Source organism: Chroicocephalus ridibundus, chromosome 13 (assembly GCF_963924245.1).
Source record: "Chroicocephalus ridibundus chromosome 13, bChrRid1.1, whole genome shotgun sequence".
In the NCBI taxonomy this organism is placed as follows: Eukaryota; Metazoa; Chordata; class Aves; order Charadriiformes; family Laridae; genus Chroicocephalus; species Chroicocephalus ridibundus.
This window is the reverse complement of record NC_086296.1, coordinates 1,344,840-1,364,890: the sequence shown is the minus strand read 5'-3', so window position 1 is coordinate 1,364,890 and position 20,051 is coordinate 1,344,840. Positions and strand designations below refer to the sequence as shown.

General features: G+C 47.8%; 1 protein-coding gene across 10 annotated transcripts in view; it reads left to right on the top strand.

Annotated features, from left to right (window-relative positions):
• ARVCF (ARVCF delta catenin family member) overlaps positions 1-20,051 on the top strand; it is a 273,582-nt gene that overhangs the window by 241,124 nt on the left and 12,407 nt on the right. For all 10 annotated transcript variants that reach the window (XM_063350849.1, XM_063350852.1, XM_063350850.1 and 7 more), the window contains 6 exons: positions 10,900-11,027; positions 11,974-12,124; positions 13,461-13,653; positions 14,807-14,918; positions 15,499-15,589; positions 16,792-16,845. In XM_063350849.1, coding sequence (XP_063206919.1) covers positions 10,900-11,027; positions 11,974-12,124; positions 13,461-13,653; positions 14,807-14,918; positions 15,499-15,589; positions 16,792-16,845 — 729 coding nt within the window. The remainder of the gene's footprint in view (positions 1-10,899; positions 11,028-11,973; positions 12,125-13,460; positions 13,654-14,806; positions 14,919-15,498; positions 15,590-16,791; positions 16,846-20,051) is intronic.

Genomic DNA, 20,051 nt, shown 5'->3' with positions numbered 1-20,051 from the left:
TCAGCTTGCGTTCTGATCACCTTTCCCCCAAAAAGATTTGCTGTTTATATCAAATATTTTCTTCCTACTGTGAAGTATTTCGAAGTGTTTGATGTTTCCATGAGGGTAGATCCACTGGAGAATAGACAGATTTATTCTTCTTATTTGAGGAATTCAAGCAGTGGAGTTCTGCTGCCCTTCACTGCCTTAAGCAGACGGGCCTCTAACAAGCAACTGAATTGATATGAATAACCAAATACTTGTGTAATGGCTTATGACCATTTATGAGACTTTATATAAAAATCATCATGAGAAGCAGAAGTGTAAGTAGACTTGGTGAAGCGTGAGTAATCCGGAAAGACGCTTTCAAATTGGCTTCCAAGCGTAGTTCAGTGTGTGTGAGCTCCGAAAGGTTTTGGGTTTTCTCTTGACGTTGTTTTTCCCTTGGTTCTGAAGATAAAACTGAGAGAGGCTGCGAGGGGGAGAAGCTGACAGGTGCCAGCCCGAGTGGAAATACTGGCTGTCGGTCTGTGTCTGTCGCAGCTCTGCGCAGCGCCCGCTGCTGACACGTCCAAACGCTCGTCAGGAGTCTGCGGGCTTCCAACCCAGAGCAGAAAGTCCCTCTGTGGCAGGACAGCGCTTCGAAGCGCAGTCAGTGGGAAGCCCCATAGTCCCATACCTGACAAAGCAACCCCGTTTCTGTCGGTTCCCGCGTGATGGAGGATTTGGGTTTGCTTTGCTGGTTAAGGTTCGGTGCCAGCGCCCCAGTGCGTAACGGCGGCGAAGGGCTGATCCCACGAGGTGCCGTGGGTCCTCCCCACACCTTGGCTCACCACAGGGCCCGGTGGAGAGAAACAGCATCCATGGAGGTCGGGAGGACTGTGTCCACTCATGGCCATCCCCCGACACCAGCCAGGCTGCCGTGCCTTAGCTGCGGGCGGGTGGGTAAGTGCAGAGCTCCCCAGCCCAGGGGCTGGTCCCCCCCGATGGCTCTTCCAGCTCTGCGCTGCGTGGCACTGGGGCCCCTCTCCCGCTCCACAGCTCCCGGTGTCTCCCTCACGGGCTGCTGCGTCCCATGAGAGTCTGGGGGCAGGGGAGGGCAGGTGGGACCGTACCCCGCCTCGTGATCCAGCGTGTCTCACACAGTCTCCCTTGGAGACTCCAGACTTGGACACTCAAGAGGTCTGCAGAGGTGAGAAAGAGTTTTCTGGGCTTTTTCTGGGCATATCTCAGTACTTAATGTCCGAGGGTGCACGGATATTCCAACCAGGTAAGTATTACTGTGTAGGTTTTTTTATTTTGCCTCGCAGCTGTCTCCTGTAGCGTTTCGTCCCCGCTTCTGTGCTTTCCTACTTGCTGGGGTTTTCTGACAGTAAGCTTACAAAGCTGTTCAACATCTAAACAGTCCTGAATAATGTCAGAGTCTTTTTAATAAAATAAATTTATTTAGGTGGCATCTGAAGCCAAGGACTAATGCGTGATTCCTTTTGCAGTAGCTTTTCTCTGCAGACAGGTTCCTGCGGCTGAGCTGGGAGGAAGCTAAAAGCTTCCTGGAGTCAAAGCAGCTGATTGGCATCTGGAGCTGCAAAGCTGAGTTTCAGAGGGGCTTGAAGCCAAAAAAGGGCGATTTGGAACACATGGTCCTTAGTTAAACACACACAAAAGTCCAGAGGAACAAAAATGGGTAGGTCCGGGCAGCCGCACGTCGAGGGAAGGAGTCCCTTAACAGAGCGTTGATTTTCAGTGGTGACTCTCGTTCTGAGACGTTTTTCTGTTATGAGGCTCTTGGACTTGTTGATAAGATACTAACAGCAACGCCTTGTATTTTATTACTGGGCATAGCTGTGCTGTGATTTTCTTATGGGCTTTCCTTCAGGGAACCACTCAGTATCTCCCTCTTTAGTAAACACATTTTATATAGTGAGCTGGAATGTCCTGACGGTTGGGCTGGACAATCAGGCGTCTGCGGCAGTAACGGCAGTGAAAAGAGCCCGTCTCAGCTCTCAGGTCTGTTCAGCTCCATCATGTGGCAGCTGTGGTCAGAAAAGCTTCACTCACTGTATGGGGGGTTTGTAAGGAAAATGCTTACAATGCTTACCTGGCCTTGGTTTTTTCAGTTTAAGGAAAAGCCGCTGAAAACACACATGTTCTGGCCTGTATGCATGAATGTACAGTTGTAAAACCACATTTGTTTATAAAATGTGAACAGTAATAATTTTCCTCAAGTTCCCAATCCTTATTAGCTTTGCCAGCCATGTCTCTATTCCTTTTGTTCCTTTGGGAAAGCTTGGCTAAATGGAAAAGGCTTGCAATATGCTCCAAAAAGCCGTGAATTTGAGCCCTACCAAGGCAGATTCCTCCATTTAAAAGCTTTCCCCATTAAGAAAGGGGGGTCCATTTTCACGCCTGCTTGTATCAAATGAGGCTTTCCATAGCGTCACCCCATGGCTGTGTCTTTCCAGAGTTGCGAATGGGGAGTGATCTTTGGCAGAGCTGTAGATCTGGATTATTGCGGCGTGTTCTTGGCTTGTGCCTGCAGCTCTGAGGGCAGAACACCGGCACCTCCCTGAGCTTCCGTGCTTTCTGCTGGCGTAACTGGCCCAGGAGGCGGGAGCCGGGCGAGCCGGACAGGCTGGGCAACACTCTTGCTTCTGGGCTGTGCAGCACTGGCAAGTGCTATCTGTGGCTGAAAAGGAGGGGTGACAAAATAGAGCTGTTTGGTGCCAGGCAGAAGAAGAGACCCCTCGGGGCACGTGAGTGATCACCATCTGGGCCCTTTCAGAGAGGAGGCGGAAAACGAGTCAGTCGTGTGTAACTGTGGACCCTCGCAGAGACGGGAACAGATGTGTCAGAAGCACCCATGGTCAATAGCAGCAGGAGCACTGACATCTAAAAGAATAAGCGCGGACGTTTGACCTTGTCCACTGATGTTCTAATGTTCCTGTTCTGTAGCAGACAGCATCTGGAAATTCAGGTTTTCCCTCCCAGGGAAACATAACGTGATCGATGACACGCTTGGTATTGATCTTGTATGCGCGGGTCAAATTGCTGTCTGTTTAAGAAGTCCCCAGTGCAGTGCGCATCGTCACGGCGCCCAGTGTCCTTCTGGTGTCAGAGGCCTGTGTCCAACCCAAGAGCTTTGGGAAGAAGCTTCCCCGGAGGCAGCAGGCAGGGTTGCCCGCATCTGGGAGCGTTGGGCAGGATTGTCCACGTCTGGGAGCATCGCTGCTCTCCCAGCGTATTGATCTACTGTCCAGGAGATCACCAGCCTGATAAACCTAAGCTGTCTTTTGTCTTAAAATACTGTAGTGTTGAGTCAAGAGTAAATGACAGCTGGTGAGACTACCACAGGCGCAGAATTCCTCCAGCCGAGGCAGCGTTCACCCCTCGCTGGCAGTCTCAGGTGTGCTGAGCTACCGGAGCGCGGTGCCCTTGCAGGGCTGGCAGTGTCGTGCCGCGGAGCCCTGCAGAGCTGGCAGACCTTTGGCGACAGTTACTTTCCTATTCGCTTACAGCGTATGTGAGCCAGGATTTGGAACCAAGTCCCATTCTGAGATTTTGCAGTGGCGATGCGGGGCCTGGAGCGCGTTCCGGGGGCTTGCGAACACCGTGGTAAGCTGGTGATGGGAAAAGGGGAACCTGTACTTCCAAACAGATCGTGTTTGATCTGTAGCTCACAAAGCAGAGACTCCAATGTCTGTTCTGTGTGAGAGGGAGAGAATGTTATTTAACGTTTGGGGTTTAGATAAAAATTGCATTTCAGAACAGACTTGCTTTTGGAATGACGTGATTGTCCTGTTCCCTTGTAGAGAAAATGCATTCAGTTATCCCTGTGAAGTAAAGAATAACTTTGGATCAGAGAAACTGGCAAGAGAGCAAGTGTTAACATTTCATGTACTGTACTTAAAGTCTCCAAGGTCAGATGCAAGTCTCCTGGGACTGGGGCAAAGGAAGCTATTTCCACGAACCATCCATTTTAATCATTCAGACAAAGGGCTGAATGTTAACTTCAGGTCCTGAGCACTGTTGCTTGTAACAATGGTGTTTCTCAAACAAAAACCACTGCCAAGGGTGACCTACAGATCCTTAGATGTGTGCCACAGTTCAGGGCCATTCCTCCTCCCCCTTCCAGTGGAGCCCTTCAGCATCGCTCCCTCCCCTGCCCCGGCCTGGCACCAGGTATCCCCTGCCCTGGGCCTGGGCAGCACGTCCCTGCTCCGCCGGCGGCTCGGGTAGCGCTCTAGTTATCCGCAGCAACAGTCGGGTCCTGATTAAGTATTGGTCCTCCGGAGCCTTCGCTGCTGATTAGTGAACAGAGGAGAGAAGGTTGTTAACAGAACATCTCCGGTTGCCAAGAGACTTAGCTGCATATGCTTGAAAAAAGCCTTTGTTATTGGGCAGTGTGTCAAGCGCTGTTGGGAGAAACGCTGCTTGCAGGGCCTTTGGAAAGGGAAAACTGTATTAGCTTTAACATGTCTGCTCATAGAAAACAGAAGTGCTGGGACTCACGCAAGGTCAAAATGGGTTGTGTTTAATTGAGCCATCTCTTTGTTGAATTGCATATTCTTTGGATATGAAGTGGAATATAACCAACCTCTTAGAAAGCACTCTCTGTCAGAGGAGTTACTTTGATGACAGCTTGTGGACCTTGGGAAATGTAAGGAAGAACAGAAGCGGCACAAGACAGTTTGCTTTCCCAGGCATCCTTATTTCTCCTGCACTGCCTTGCCCTCCCGTTCCCTTTGCTTGCCGCCTTTCTGCCCTCCCTGCAGGCAGCCTAGCCCCCGTGTTGGTTTTCAGCGTACCTCTGCGTTTGGTAGTGCCGGTAGCATTCCTGTTAGGGGTTCTGGGCTGGGGGGTGGCTTGCTTCCCTCCTTACCTAGCGTGGCATTGCTTCTGTCATTGTGGGAGTACGTGGTAAGCTGGGAAGAGTTTGCGTAATTTTAGAACTTGCGTGTGTCTTAGTTGGAAAGGTCACACACTATGGCGTTCATTTTCTAAATAGAAAAACTCCTCTTAACATTCCCTCAAGCCTGATTTGAGTCTCGTGTGTCTATTCGGGTTGTTCTTTTCGATGCTGCTCAAAGGCTGTTCCGTCTGTTTTCAGAGCTCCTGCTCAGCCGCGGATGCTGCATTGTTGATGGAATCTCTGCAGTAAGCGCAGTACCTGTCCCGACTTGTACTGTACCGTGAAGTGAAAGCTCTAGGGAGGACTGTTCAGAACTTTCCACCTATCATTTCTTCCTCATTCCTTGCAGAAGCTTGCTGTGCCTCTGTTGTATGACACTCAGTATTCCCCATGTATCTGCGTGGAGCTGCATTCTCCATCGATTATGCCAAGCATTTGGCGCTGCTGGAGCTGGCCGCCTTTTCGCTACTGTTAAGCCTTTCAATTAGAAGAATCTTGCGAGTTTATGTTGGCATTCAAGCTGCGTTGTGCACCGGGTGCTGAAGCACAGCATACAGATGGAATCGAGCCGACGGGTTGGTTTTTTTAAGGATCTGATTACTGGTTTTATAAAAGTAACCAGCTGCCTCCCCCCCCTTCTCTGGGGTTTTTCGTGTGGTCTGTTAGCGCTGCGGGGCAGGCGTTCCTGCGAGGGCAGGGCAGAGCTGCTGCGCCGAGGTGCTGCTTACGCCTTCGGAAGACATTTCTGTGGCAAATAGTTCTGAACTCTGGTTTACAACTGTTTAACTTCCGAACAATGAACTGCAGCAGCTGTAATGAAGTTCCCAGCCTGGTGTCGGCAGAGGGCAGGAGTCCAAGATCTGTGGAGCTTTTCTTTCCCGCAGAATCAAATTGTTCGCTTCTTTTACTGACATGATTCTTTACTTTTTTTTTTTTCTTTAGTTATGTTTTTCCCCCCCTCCCTTTCTTCTGGCTCATAGCTTCCTAGTTGCTTAGGGAGCTGCTTTTTCACTCTGCAAAGTCTGTGAGTAGATGACCTTGCGGAGAAGCTGCGGTTCGGGCTCCTCTCGCCCCATCTGCCGGTAGCCGTCACGTCTTGTGCTCGCACTGGCCACACTTGCTAGCCCAGGGGCTCGGGCAGCAGTTGGCCTTGAGCACCCTCGGTGTGGCCCCGGGCTGCTTTTTTGGGTTAGTTTCATCCCAAAAGGAGCCCAGGTGGTGCTGCCACTGCTCTGTGTTGGAACCAAAGTGCAGTAAGTGGGAAATTCACTTCAAAACTGGTCCGAATCAAAACTCTAACGTAAATATCCCTAGGAACACTGCAAGAATCAGTAGCTACCAGAGTTCACTTTAGTGATTTATTTTTTTTTTCCTAGGGCTAGCGTTTTTCTCATGTTTCCTGCAGTGTTGCCAGCGTCCTTCCAGCCTTGTATGAAATTGCCTCTCTTTTTAAACAGCAGCCCAGAGTTTTTGTAGGGATAGAAAGTGAAGCAGCGCGTTTCTGCTACAGCAGCAGGAGAGCTCTCGTCTGACCAGTATCCACATGCGTCTAATTTCCCATACCTGTAGGGGGAGAATAAATCCTAAATGGGATGGGTGGTGAAGGGGAATAGATTTGGCAACCTTGCTCCAAAGAGAGTCATCTGAATTTGGGATTAAGCTGGCGTATCAGAGATAGGCACCTGGTGCGATAGTTGATGTTCTCGCCAGAACGTAGCTAAGTACAGGCAGAGGATCACATTGCCACGGGGAAAGCAAATGGGTTTGTGGGGGAGATAATCCAGGAACTGCTGCGTCGTTCTCTGCGCAGGGGCTGAGGGCTGAATGGATCGAGGTGGGTAATCACCCCCAGTTAATTCCTCAGGTGTTTTCCGTTCAGGATTGAAATTGCTGTCTGTGCTGTTACTGTTCTGTGGGCAAATGAAGGATAATCCGCTTGGCATGAACTTCACACAGACCGAATCCATTTGCCAATTTTGAGCAACTCTGCTGCAAAGAAGCTGATCTTCCTTTTTCCAGAGAGATGAGAGTGCAGCAGGATGGTGAAGACGAGTCTGGTGTGGAAGGTCTTCCTTTGTGTACGCCCATGGCATCAGCTGGGGCAGTGCTCAGATGCTGTGCAACGTCTGACGCTCGCAACGACATCGGCGTCCGAGGCGGTTTTGTTTCTCGGAAAGGCAAAAGCTGATATAGTGAACTTGTTTGCTTTGCTTTCTGCAATGAAAAAAAGCAGTAAATGACTTATCCTCATGCTTTTCCAGGAGCAAACAGTGTAGTTTGCAACTCAGCGCAAATCTGTAACCGATGGAGAAGTCTTGTTTATTCCAGGAGAAATTATCTTTTCAAGGGCAGTGCTGAATCTGGGCTATAATTAAAACAGCTTTTTAAAGAAAAAGAAAAAACAGTGGATGTTTTTCTCCTTTGATGTATTACCTTTCACTAATGACCCTCTTTTCTCATTTCCATTTACAAAAATGGATATAAGCAATTAGCGGTATATTGCGCAAAAGTAGCATTACCTGAAAAAATAATTAAGATGATCTTGAAATTAAGGAAATCAGTTTTGAAGAGAAGCAGGTGCCTAATGGAGGTGAGGCCAGCTGTGCTTCCCAGGAACGCGCTTGAAGTGCTTCATGGAAAAATGTGCGAGGCCTCCACACAACACTGGAAGGAAATCTATAATAATTCAGACAAATTGCATCCTATAAATAGCAGAGCTGGATTCATTAGGACAGGAGGCAGATGGAGAAAATATAAAACTTGTTTGTTTCTTTTTCAGGGACTATAATGCTTATGAAAAGTGTCAGCTTGCTGTCAATGAGGGAAAAACCCTCCGGTGCAGCAGGAACTTTCTGGCTGTAGGTTCTCATCTCTGCTAACGAGCAGCCATCCGTAGGGGCGTCCGGACGCTGTGCTCTGGCAGCTCCTGCCCGTGTCTGGCGTAGGAGAAGGGCTGTGGGGCTGGGAGCGGGCAGCGGGGCAGGGGAGACAGGAGGCACTCGCTAACTCTGTTTGAAACCTGCTAATGGAAAGGGGGCATGTGTGGAACGAGGTGGGAATCGTCCACCAAACTGGCGAAGGGGTTATGCCCCAGAGCAGAAATGTTCTGGTAACTGGTAGAGGAAATGCTGTGAATTATTGAAGAGAGAAGGTGAAGACATTTTTGAGATGCTCTTACGTTAGTGAGTAGGAAGAAGGAGAGGCTTTCGTGCATGAAGAGAAGTAATGACAGAAAGCGGGTGGGAGGCGCGTGACTGGAATGCAGCTCTGTCCGCAGGAGGCGGCGGGCGAGGGGTTGCTGCGTCTTCATGGTCGCACACAGAGCAGGAGGAGTGTCCAGCCGAAAAGGGACGTCCAGGCTGACAGAAAGGGCACGCTGCGGGCTGCGCTTAAGTAACAGGAGAGGGTGAACGTGTGGGGCTCTTCCCGAGTATGCCAAAATTACAACGAGCTGCTTTGAAACAAAGCCGTGGGAGAAGACTGGCTGAACAGTTGCATCCCGTTCACCCACAGGCAAGGCTGAGCTCTTGTACAGAAGCGGTAAATGTTCTGTATGAATGTTATCTGTTAATGAACCTGCCTTCATCTCTCTTGCTGATCTGATTTACATTTCAGCGAAGCTTCCTTAAAAGATAATGGTGTCAAAATTCCAGTGAGCTGTCCTAAGAGATTCTTTAAGTATTAGTGTTCAGGAAAGGAATACTGCACGCTTATCAGGCAGCAGTGCTGCTTTCCGGGGCAGGTCTTAGATTGCCAGTTCACCTGGTGAAGTGGCAGAGGAAAAAGGCGATGTCAAGGTCGTATTGGAGTCGGATAATCGCGGACTTACTCGAGGAATGGAGAAGAGCTATACAACTGTTCATGCTTCACGTATTAAGTAACGACAGTTTTTCTCAGCATTCAATATAGGGGGCAGCGATCCCAATGCGAGCAGAGGACACTGGAGAAGAGGAAAGCGAGCGGTATGGATTGGCAGGATGCCCTCGGGGATTGCCATCTGTCGCGGCTCACACGTATCTGCAGGGTGTCATGTAGCAAGTGGTGGCATTCAAACCTGGGACAGGCACGGAGCGGGTGACTGTCCAGTGGTCAGAGAAGAACGCAGACGAGCTGGGAAGCTGTGGGAAGCTGGGAAGCTGTGGGAAGCTGAGCAGGGAGGGTGTGAGCCCGCACACGGGAGCTCATGGCTCCTCACACATAGATCACGCTTTTGGCATGCAGCAGTGGAACCTTGGCGGCTGAAGGGTGTTTTCTTGCTCTCAATGGGATAAATAATCCCTGTATATCCAGGGGGTTAACGTGGCCTGTGTTGACGGGGTAGTGTTATACAAGGCTTAAAGTGCTGAGTTCTGAGATCTTGACTCGCATAGTCCCACAGCAATAACTAATACGAAAAATACGGAGAAACAGATTTGAAATGTAAGGCTTTAATTTCAGAAAGCCTTTAGCAACAGAGAATTTGAAGAAGAAAAGAATTGATAGGATATCTGCTTGACGGGGTAGCGTTGTTCAGTTTTCTTGCTTCTAGATTTGATCTGAGATGGCTGAAATACGATACTCTGTGGTGTGTGCTGCAAGATGTGGCTGTGAGGGGGCGATTTTGAAGAGAAAGTACTGAAGAGAGGGAGTGATTTGTGTTTGTAAGTTTCCTGTCTTGCTAGTGGAAAAGTTACTTTGAATTATGCTACACTTTTAGGACAGCATTTTGTTATGTGAAAAACATTCTTTTCATGTGTACAAATAAAAAAACAATAAATTCTTCTGCTGAAAACAAGCTTCACATTTCCTCTTTGCCCAAGCTCATTCACCCCTTTATGCTTTCTTTCATGTAATGTTTTTCTAAAAATCCTTTCGTAAGTAATGTCTGCTGAACTTTATTTTAATCGCAAACACCCCAGGAGCCACCAATCCAGAAATGTCTTCCAGCTGCAGGGCCTGCAGAGGAGCCTGTGTTCGCCATAGGCTGCTCGTGCCTCCTGCACTCACCAAAGCACTTCAGGAGATTTAGGTTTTTGTTCACACAGTTTAACAGCACCGTGATCTTTGACATCGTGCGTATCTTGCAAGTGCTTTAACTGGACGCTTGCGTGCTCTTCCCTCACCAGTGCGGTGTGGCGTGCCACGCTTACGGAAGAAAGATAGGTGAAAATGGCTTCAAAGTATGCAACAACGTGGAATGATGAAGTTCTCGCCTAAGGTCTCCGTTTTTAATACGGGTAGATGGATAAATTCTAATCCTTTGGATGAGGAAGTCAAGGCACGGATGGTCCTGTCAGTTACTCCGTGTCACAAAAGGAAATCTGTGTCAGAGCTGGGAATAGTTCTCATTCCTGTCGTGCTTAAACCGCAGAGCTGCTCCGGGCGCTCTGGGGATATTTAGTTAACGCGTGTGTCTGTCGCAGTCTCCCAGTGTGGTACGGGGCTGGTGTGTTGCTTCACTTAATGTCTGAACTGGAATCAGCATTTCTCCCTGCCCCTCCCAACTGGGAATTCTGGTCGCTTTGGCATCTCGCATCTCTCTTTTGTCACCGAGGTGTGAGAAGGGGGTGGCTGATACGGTTGTGTCACTTGCTCTCTTTGGCCCTGTTCGTGTCTGTGAAGGTACTGAGGTAGATTTGAATGGAAACTGGAGTGTAAGGTGAATTTGCAACCTAGTAAAGCCATGCAATGTAAGAATTGTTGCAGACAAAAATTCCCTTGTCACCTTGTTACCGTACTCGGCCTGCTAGGCAGTATGGAGCATAGCACAGATTTCAGAAAGAATTGTCAGCCTGAAGACAAGGGAAGGAACCTTCAGGCCTTCAGGTGAATGTCCCATGCCTGAGTTCCCATGTGCACCGTTTTCAACCACAACCAACAACATGGTTAAAATGTCCTGGATGTGGCAGAAGCCCTTCTTTCTGTGGCGTAGCATTCTCTTGGCTGTTCTCATATGTGATTAAATAAAGGTATGTTGTGTGTTTATTCATATATTACCTTCTGCTTCTGTTCTCCCCTTCCCCCCCCTGCAGGCTTTGAATTACTGTACCAGCCAGATGTGGTCCGACTGTACCTCTCCATCCTCACCGAAAGTCAGAACTTCAACACTCTGGAAGCTGCAGCAGGGGCTTTGCAGAATCTCAGTGCTGGCAACTGGACGGTGAGTGCCGTCGTCTTTTTGGTCTCTTGTTTCCTTTGTGTAAGTAAAGAACAAAGCTGTGGCCCGTTACAAGTGCGCTGTTACTTTGTCCATTTACATCTCCTTTAAAAAGGAAGGAGGTGGGAAGTCCAAAGAAACTCTTTCCCTCTTATTTGCCCACTTGAGATGTTCTGCATCTTCTGGACAGATAGTGTCTACACGGTGGAAGTGTCACTGAGATCATGACAATTTAACCAGCAGCAGGTTTTACTACTTAAACCACTTAACCATTGCTTCGTCCATTCAGAAAAGCCTGTTGTTAGATGATTAAGGGTCCTGAATAATTAATTCATTGGATTGTCAGATTGCTTAAGAAACTGCACTCCAAAGTGTCCTCTGCTGTCCTCTCTGAAGTGTCCCCAGCACGAATCGGGCAGTTCTCTCCAAGATAGGCCCGCTCACTCCTAGAACCACATGGCAAAGTGGGGCTGATCAGCAGGGTGATGTTCCACAGCTGTATTGAACACAGTTTATTTTAAAAATCAATCATGAAAACAGAATGAAAGCATGAAACTGGAGGTGGGGGAAGATAAGAGATGCTTCGGATGCTTTACTGTTCCTTCCAAATGACCTCTTTTTTTCCTAATCCAGAGGGATGTGTTTTCACGCTGAGGTGTGTACAGAACAGATGCTGGTGGATGATGCCCCTTCCTTCTATTTCCGTCCTCTTTCCCCAGCAGCTTGCTAAGCTGTAGGATGGACTTCGACATCCTGTCTTCCTTGGTGCTTGCTGAACTTGAATGATGGGTTAAGTTCCAGATGCATTAGCACACACAACTGAACTAGTCTTTGCAGGGGAAAAAAAAAGAATTGCAGCACTGAAAGAAATGCCAGGGGCAAGGAAAGGGCAGGTATATGAACTCACAATACTTTGTGTTGTTTCTTTTCCCTTGCGTGTTCTGATCAGTGGTCCACGTACATCCGTGCAACAGTGCGGAAGGAGAGAGGCTTACCGGTGCTTGTGGAGCTGCTCCAGTCCGACTCTGACAAGGTTGTGAGGGCTGTGTCGATTGCCCTGAGAAACCTTTCCATGGATCGTCGCAATAAAGATCTTATAGGTATCTTCTGAACTTCTCTAACCAGGCTGGGATCTTGGATGCCCTTGGGAGACCTCACATTTTCTGTCACTTGTGCTGAGGATTCATTTTGTATGCAGTTGCCATCCGCGCTATCTGTAGCCACCAAGTGGAGGGCTGTCACCTCAGAAGGTGTTTCCAGCCCATCCAAACAAGCCATGGTTTGAGAGAGATCTCCAACTCAGGATTAAAAACAGACGTAGATTTTTTCAGGAGGGGGGAGCGTGTGTAGGTGCGCAGAGGACTGGGTGGGTTTCTCGTCTCTTCCTTAGCTCTGGCTGATGTGGCACTTGTGCTCCTCGTCGCACGCAGTGGTTACAGAGACATTGCTCCTTGGGCCTGCTGTTCAGAGCAGGAGTCTTGCCCTTGGCATGCTGAGCAAACCTGGGGAAGCGCAGTGGGCTCTAAAGATACCCCTTTGTGTCACTTCCTCCTTCCCTTCTCCTCCTTTTGTGTGGTAGTCACTTGTAGAAGCTGGACACTAAACAACTTGCTGTTCTTCAAGTTTTCAGCAGTGCTCACCAGCTCCTACCCAAGGGGGTGGATAACCATTCACCTGCCCGTAAGCAGGAATCCTGAAAGATTCAGCTGTGAGTTGAGTTTTCCCTCTAGATGCCTCCATATTTAACCAATGTATTCGTTTAAACTATAACCTTGTCAGGCCAGGAAATATTGGTCACACGTTTAGAGCCATCATCCAAGTTGATCCTCGCAAACGGCAAGGTGGGATTCTGCATACATCAGGTTCTTTTTTTAATAGTTCAGAGGTGTAGCTAGGCAAATGGTACAGACGGACACCTGGGAGCGATAAACTCTGGACCCCTTGTTTTTTCTCCAGTCCTATGCACCGAGAAGGCTAACAGCGCCCAGGAGGAAATACTCCTGCCTTTGCTGGGGGAAGGTTAATAAATGCATGGCTGCACACCCTGCCCCAGAAGGCCTATTACAAGGCTCAGTTGAGTAAGCCGTGTGCGTGTATTAGCATGAATATGTGGCATTAGCAGCAGCTACTGGATGCTTTTTGCCTCAGGCATTGCAAAGTATGATAGATGCTGGCTGTAAAATTCTCAATAAAAATGGCTTTTTTTTTTTTCCTCAGTACCTTTTAGCGTTCATGATGAAGGTGTTTGTCTTGGGTATCAACTCTCAATCACCTTGAAATAATAAATGATAAGTGAACTGTTACGGTCCAGTCTTGAGGTTCAAAACATGTGCATTATAAAGGTTTTTGACCTGGCAGACACCCTTGAGTTTTATCATTCAGGATGGGAAGCTGAAATGATTATTAGGACTAATGGTATCTCTTTCCCTTATCCAGGCAGTTATGCCATGGGTGAGCTGGTAAGAAATTTGCCCAGCAGGCAGCAGAGATCTGCGAAGAACCTGGAAGAGGATACAGTGGTTGCGGTGCTGAATACCATCCATGAAATCATTACTGACAGCTCGGAAAATGCAAGGTCTCTGATCCAGACACAGGGCATTCAGAAGCTGGTAGCTATCAGCAAGTCAAGGTAAGTGACAGTTGAAAGCAAAAGGCGTAAGAGCTCACTGCAAACGTGGAAATGTCACCGTGAACGGCAGCTTTTGCTTTGTGAAAGTATTCGAGCATCCTGACCTTTCAGAGCCTTTAATTTCAGGGCAATTAATACATACGCAGTAAAAACAGTCAGCACCTTTAATAGGTTTACTTGATTTAAAAAACCCAGCATGTTAATTGAGGAGTCACTTCAGTCATGTTAAGACACGCTCTCTCCGTGTCAGGTACATCTTGGCACCACGTACGCCTTTAGCAGACATCATTTGCAGTGAAACCGGGATCTTTATTTTTAGTGTGGGAGGCCTTTTTCCTGTGGTAGCATTCCCTTCCTGGAATGCCAGTGATGAAATCTGTTTTGTTTAAGTAAAGTGGTTAATGATGTGCAGTAATCGTTCTGGCCGAAGGGCTGGTGGTGGTAATTTGAAGTGACAAATGTTCACTCTGCAGTTCTGTTGAAAACGGTGTTCTGAGTGCTGTAGAGAAACGTTTGTTCGGTGCAGGCGGTGAGATGTGGTGGGTGTGCTCTCAGCAAAGCGTTGGGAGAGTAGCTGGAGACTTGGTTGGCTCTCGTACTTCATCGTTATGAAATACGAGAGACAACCAAGAATCTAGCCCTGTATTATTCTATAGAGTGTTTTAGTGTACTGACTTATTAAGGAATGAATAAAATTTCATTTTCTGTTTAAAAATAGCTTATTTTTTGCTGACCCAAACTGCTTTGTAAGGTATTCCAAACCATGAAGCAGCTTCATTGAATTGTGAGGAATATATCTCAGTTGGGGTGAAGGCTTGAAAAGTGGCTTAAACTTAGTTTTTTGTTGTTTTTTCTAAATAAATCCAGGCAGGATGGGTTCTGTTTTTTGTTACAACAGCTACAAGGCAAAAGGGTCACCTGGTGTCAGTGCTTGCCCAGAAATCTGCACAATTTACAACTTTTGGATTTTTTCGGCCAGCAAATACCTATAGATATGAAGTTGTCACTGGATGATTTCACATATCTCCTGTAGCTGATACGTTCCAAGAATGGCTGTACCGAGTACTGGGTATGGTTTTGGTGCAAAGAAGTCAACACAGGAATAGTCTTACCTTGCTTGATACTTAAGCTCTCCTTTTATCTTGCAAATCAGCCAGTCTCCCAGAGAAACAAAAGCAGCATCTCACGTTCTTCAGATGATCTGGAGCTATAAAGAACTACGAAATGCCCTGCAGAAGGATGGGTGGAACAAATCGCACTTCCAGGTAAAGATGCCGGGTCTTAGACTTCGTTAGGAAATGCCTGAGTGGAAGGTGTCCTGACGTAGTCTGGTAGACTGTGGGCTTTGGTTCTGTTCTAGGTGACAAAAGGGTGTATTTGTGTTCTGTTCAGTCACAGCATCGTGCAAGTACTTGCTGGGTGCGCTTTTCGGTGGTCTGTGAAATGTGGCTTTTTAGGTTTTGGAAGTATGCCACCTCGTGTAGGCCAAATCACTGTGCGTTACTGGGGGAAGAATTGGCATGGCTCGTCTCAGTTGTCTCATTTGAAACATCCCATCTAGCGGCGCGGGGCAGCCACCTCTTCTTGGCCTGCAGCCTCCTCATCTTCCCTTGTGAAAAGGTTGTGCTTCTCTTACAGACCAGCAATGCTGCCATTTTAGGTAACAGGAAAAAAAATCCACTAGCAAATGTGTATGAAAATAAAAACTACTCCCATGCCATATTATCAGCGGAAGCGGGGGCTCAGCAGCATTCCATAACTCACTCCGTACGGTTGGTTTGGGTTTTTTTCTTGTCCGGTTTCCCTGAGTGGCAGTTTTGTATTGATGTGGTTTTTGTCTCGTAGTCTGTTTCTGCGGCTCCGAAGGGTTCCAAAGGTACGGCGGGCAGGGCTGGCTACGACGACAGCACTTTGCCTCTGGTGGATAAAAGTCAAGGTCGGTTCTGCTCTTTATCACTTTCGCTGTTGTGCTTTGCTCGCTTGGTTTCTGGATTTGCCACATCTGCGTCATGGTGTGAGGGGGTCAAAATGTATTATTTGTGTGGTGGTTTTTACCGCGCAGTCACAAAATGATCAGCCCTGTTAGCTGGGTATGGATAGTATTCCTCCCCGTGTGAAGTGTACGTTACTGATGATGTTTTCTCAACCTGTATGCAGCGTAATCAGTTCGATCTACCTGGGAGAATTTGGGATAGAAGCGAGTTGGAACTCACTTGTTGTTTAACAATGTTATATATTTATAAATCTCGCCTTCAGCCAGGCAGCGGGCTCGGCCTTACCTCTGCTCGGTTCCGGAGTCTTTTCCTTTCTAAAGAAAAGTGCGTGTTGGGGCAGCGCTGCCCCCTCTGCGGCGCAGGTGTCTCCATCGGGGCTGGCTTTATCCCAGCTCTAGCTAAACCTGCCTGGGCTTTTCCTGAGGCCCGGCACAGCCCCGCTGACGCTGGCCTAGCCCCAGCTTTAATCCGCTGTGATCGCTTTGCCTCTGAACCTCGTTCTAGCTTCTGACACTCAGATGTCAAAATTTCTTTTCAGAAATCTTTACTCTCCTACGGCGGAGTGCGCCGTGTTGCACTTTACCTGGTTTAACTGCAGATCACTGCAAAAACGACAGCCCCACGCTGCCCGGCCTGTTGCCACCTTCCCTGGCTGGGTGAAATCTGGCAGATCGTGCAGACGGGGGGTGCTTTGGGGCAGTTTGCTGATCTGACAATAAACTTCTCGTTTTCTTCGTGGGTTCGCCTTCTGTGGGCTCAGCAGGCTGCTAGCTTGGACTGTGTGCCATGTGGAGCTGCACCCTTTCCTATTCTCTTTCTCTTCTGTACCGGAGAGACCAAAGAGAAGCCTGTCAGTAGCGGTGGGCAGTCCGAAGCAGAATTGTGGCTTCTGTTATCACTTAGAGAGAGGGAGTTGTATATTACAGTGCCAAAGCAGAAAATACAAGGATTACATGTGCTCTCTGGAGAGCTTAAATCAAACTTCCCTTTCTGAATGGATAACAGTTGAATAGTTGGGGTTTTTTACAATAGCCTCTGCATGGAGTACTTCATGGACCTCTCTGGTCCTGTGACTAATTTAAAACTACCGGGTTTTGAGAAAAGCAAATGTAAGTCAAGTGGTTTCAATGTTTCTGTTTTATAGATAACGAGAAGTCTGGGAGTCGTGATATGATACCGATGGATGAACTTGGCCCAGGTAAATTCAGTCATAGATCAAACTCTCTGTCTCTTTCAATGGAGCACGCTGTCACTCACGGGAAAGTTCAACTATGTCTCTAGGAGATATTATTTTAGATGGATAAAGCTGACATTTAAAAACAGAACATTACCTTACAAAAGATTGGTCGTCATCTTTTTTTTTCCCTTGCCTTTTTTTTAAGTACATGTAGGGCGTACACAGCAATTTCTCCACTACTTTAAGCGTATATTGGAGATACTGACACAGCTGCCGTTCTGGTCTCTGCCCCTCGAGGCAGCTGCGTTTCCTAGTGCAGATCTGGAAGTCTGGGGCTTCAGAAGGAAAAAACCAAAGAGCTGAAGATTTACTTCAGTGTAATGCTTGTGTTTAAATCCGTGCTGCCTTTGTTTTCTGTAGGTAACACCAAAAATAAGTTAGCGTAGGATATTCCTGGCGCGGCTTTTCATCTACCGGTATCTACCTGAGCCTGGCTTTTGCTATAGATGGAGAATGGCCACCTGCTGTCAATGCAGTGCTCTGAGATTGATAAACTCCGTACTTTAAGACTTGTAAAGCATTTTTTACTTTACTGAGGTGGATAAAGGCGCTGTGCAGTCTCTTGAGAATTGGCTTTACTTCTTCCGGTGGACGTTATTTTTGTTTAAATACCTATATTAATGCTTCCAAATCAAACAGTTAATATTCTGCTATTTGTGATTGTAGCTGGAAAAAAATAGCAAGTTAGAACCAAGCTGAAAGCCAAGCGTGTTCAGAAGTTAAAATAACAGGTATATATTACCCTTCGTATTCTTAGAAAAATGAGATGCCACCTGCCAGGAATCAACTGTCCATCTGTATTTTGCCGAAGGGAGCACCGAAACATTTGTTCTCGCAATGGAAGAAAATAACTCCAGAGGAGATTGCCTGGCGGGAGAGCCCCGTGCCAGCAGGTGCTGCAGCGTGGGCAGTGCCGAGTGGTTATGGTCTCGGTATTAATTGTTGCCTTACGCTTTCAGGAGTTACTGGTACAGCTCTGAGTACAAAAGGAAATGCAAATTACCAGCATATGTACAACATCAGGCAGATTCTCTGGGCCGTTCTGTTCTCCAGTCTTTTTATCGCCATTAGATGAAATCTGTCAAGTTTTCCTGACCCCAGCTCTTGAGTGCTTTTTAACTCCAATATCACTGTACCTTTGTGCTGTTTCAGAGGTCAACAGGGAAGAGACTAAATCAGTTTATCCAGTTTACTGTTCTTAATTCCAAGGAACTGGAATAACAACTCGGTATTCAACTGTTTCCTTCAGGCTCTGCCAAATGCCATATGTTTTTTGTCGTATGGGCATACTTACATGAGGACCTGCTCTAGACTGTATTTTCTGATTTTAATTTCATTGTGGACTGTTGTATTCTGGAGGTTTTGTTCTTTTTGCGCTCTGGAGCAAACTGGCAGATAGAAGGAGCAGAACCAACGTGCAATCCTCTGGGTTTGTACCTGCTGTGAGCGATTTGGTCGTGTCCCCACATTCTCCACACCAGCCGACGCTGAGCCTCCAGGAGAGACCAACCTCACTTGTGTTTGCAAAGAAAACGCCTGACAGAGTCCCAGAGAAAGTTGTTCAACATCCCAGCTTATCTTTTTATTTCTTTTTATTGTGGAAAGTCCCGTGCCCTGGTTTCAGTTGTGGGTTTTTTTCCCTTGTTTTCCTCTCTTTCTGACTTCGCTTGCCCTAAGATCTTTCTACTTTATGTTTACTGTTCCATCTGCCTCCAGCGTTGTGTTATCCATTTCATTTAATTCAGATGCTTCCAGATTGCGTAGTTATCTTTCTGCTGTACTGCTGTGGTACAGAACTGCAATTGCCTGAAACGCGTTTGCGCGTGCCAGTGCGGAGCTCGGTGAGTTTGTGCCACACACACCTCTGAGGTCCCCGTCCCTTCAGCCAGGCGCTTCCAGCCCGGAGCGTTCGTCCTGCTCCCCTGCAGCGCACGAGAGTGATTGTTCCGGAGCATCGCCGCCCCTCTGCCGCTCAGCTGCTCCCCTTTATCAGGGCTCAGCTGTCTCGGTGTGTGGGCCTTTTACTGTTAACCCGTATTGACTCTTTTCCAAGATTGCAAAAAGAAAATTGCTGTTGGTATCTCAGCTTGTTTGCTAATGCTGGGGGGACCATCCTTCTCATTAAAGGAAATTAATTTGCTATCAGTGTGGCTGGGGAGTAGAAAGATAGATTCCCTATCAGCTGGCAGCACTAGACCAGCCAGATTCCTGTCTGGAGCAATGGGGGGGCCTGGGTAGAATGTGCATGTCCTGGGAGGTGGAGGAAAACGTGTTATGAGTTACTATGGGATGCAGTAGACAGCCCAGCGCAGAGAGCTCAGCTCTGTCAGACCTTATCAGCTCCAGACGAGTGGCCCTGCACCGAGTAATCTGAAGATCGTCAATGCTTATTGTCACGGTGCTGCCTGAGGGCGGCTGTGGCCCTGCAGAAGCAGCGGAACTGGGATCTCAGGGCTGTGTGCCAAATGGGGGACTTCTCTAAAACTCTGCCGGTGCCTCAGTTAAACCTGCGCTCAGTCAGACGAGCATCTGGGAGCTGAGAATTCTTCAGCGTGGAGACACATAGATCAGATGCCCCTGTCCTACGTGCCCATCTTCAGGCATAAATTCTCCTTCCTCCTCCTCCTCCGTTCGATGGGTCTGGAGGGTTGATCTTTACAAGTTGAGAGCTGTGTGAGGGCAGGGATGGACTGACACTCCGCAGGTCCTGTAATCTGTGACACAATAGCAAAGACAACAAGCAGAAAGTTGAGAGGGGAATAAACAAGCCAAGAATGGGACGTGCCTCTATTGACCGTATCACTTTTGTCTACACGTTGGGTTGTATTGACTCAGAACAATGCACTTGCGTCTCGGAGCGGTAAGGTCTGTGTAGGTCTCCGTTGTGCCACAGAAACAGAGTTAATTCTGATGGCTTTTTAGAATGGAACGTGGGAGAAGCAGTACTTCCTAATGTCTTTGAAGAGCCGTGGTCCTTGGGACACTGAGGTGTTACTTCTCTGATGCAGCCTCTTTCAAGATATTTCTCATTTTGTTAGGGCAAATCATGAACTTCTCTTCTCTCTCTGCTGCTGCTTATCTTGCCAGAGTCATAGCACAGCGTGTGGTTTTAGAACACACGCTCCGTTAGTGCTGATGTGTGCGGCACCGCTGGCGTGCAGACCAGG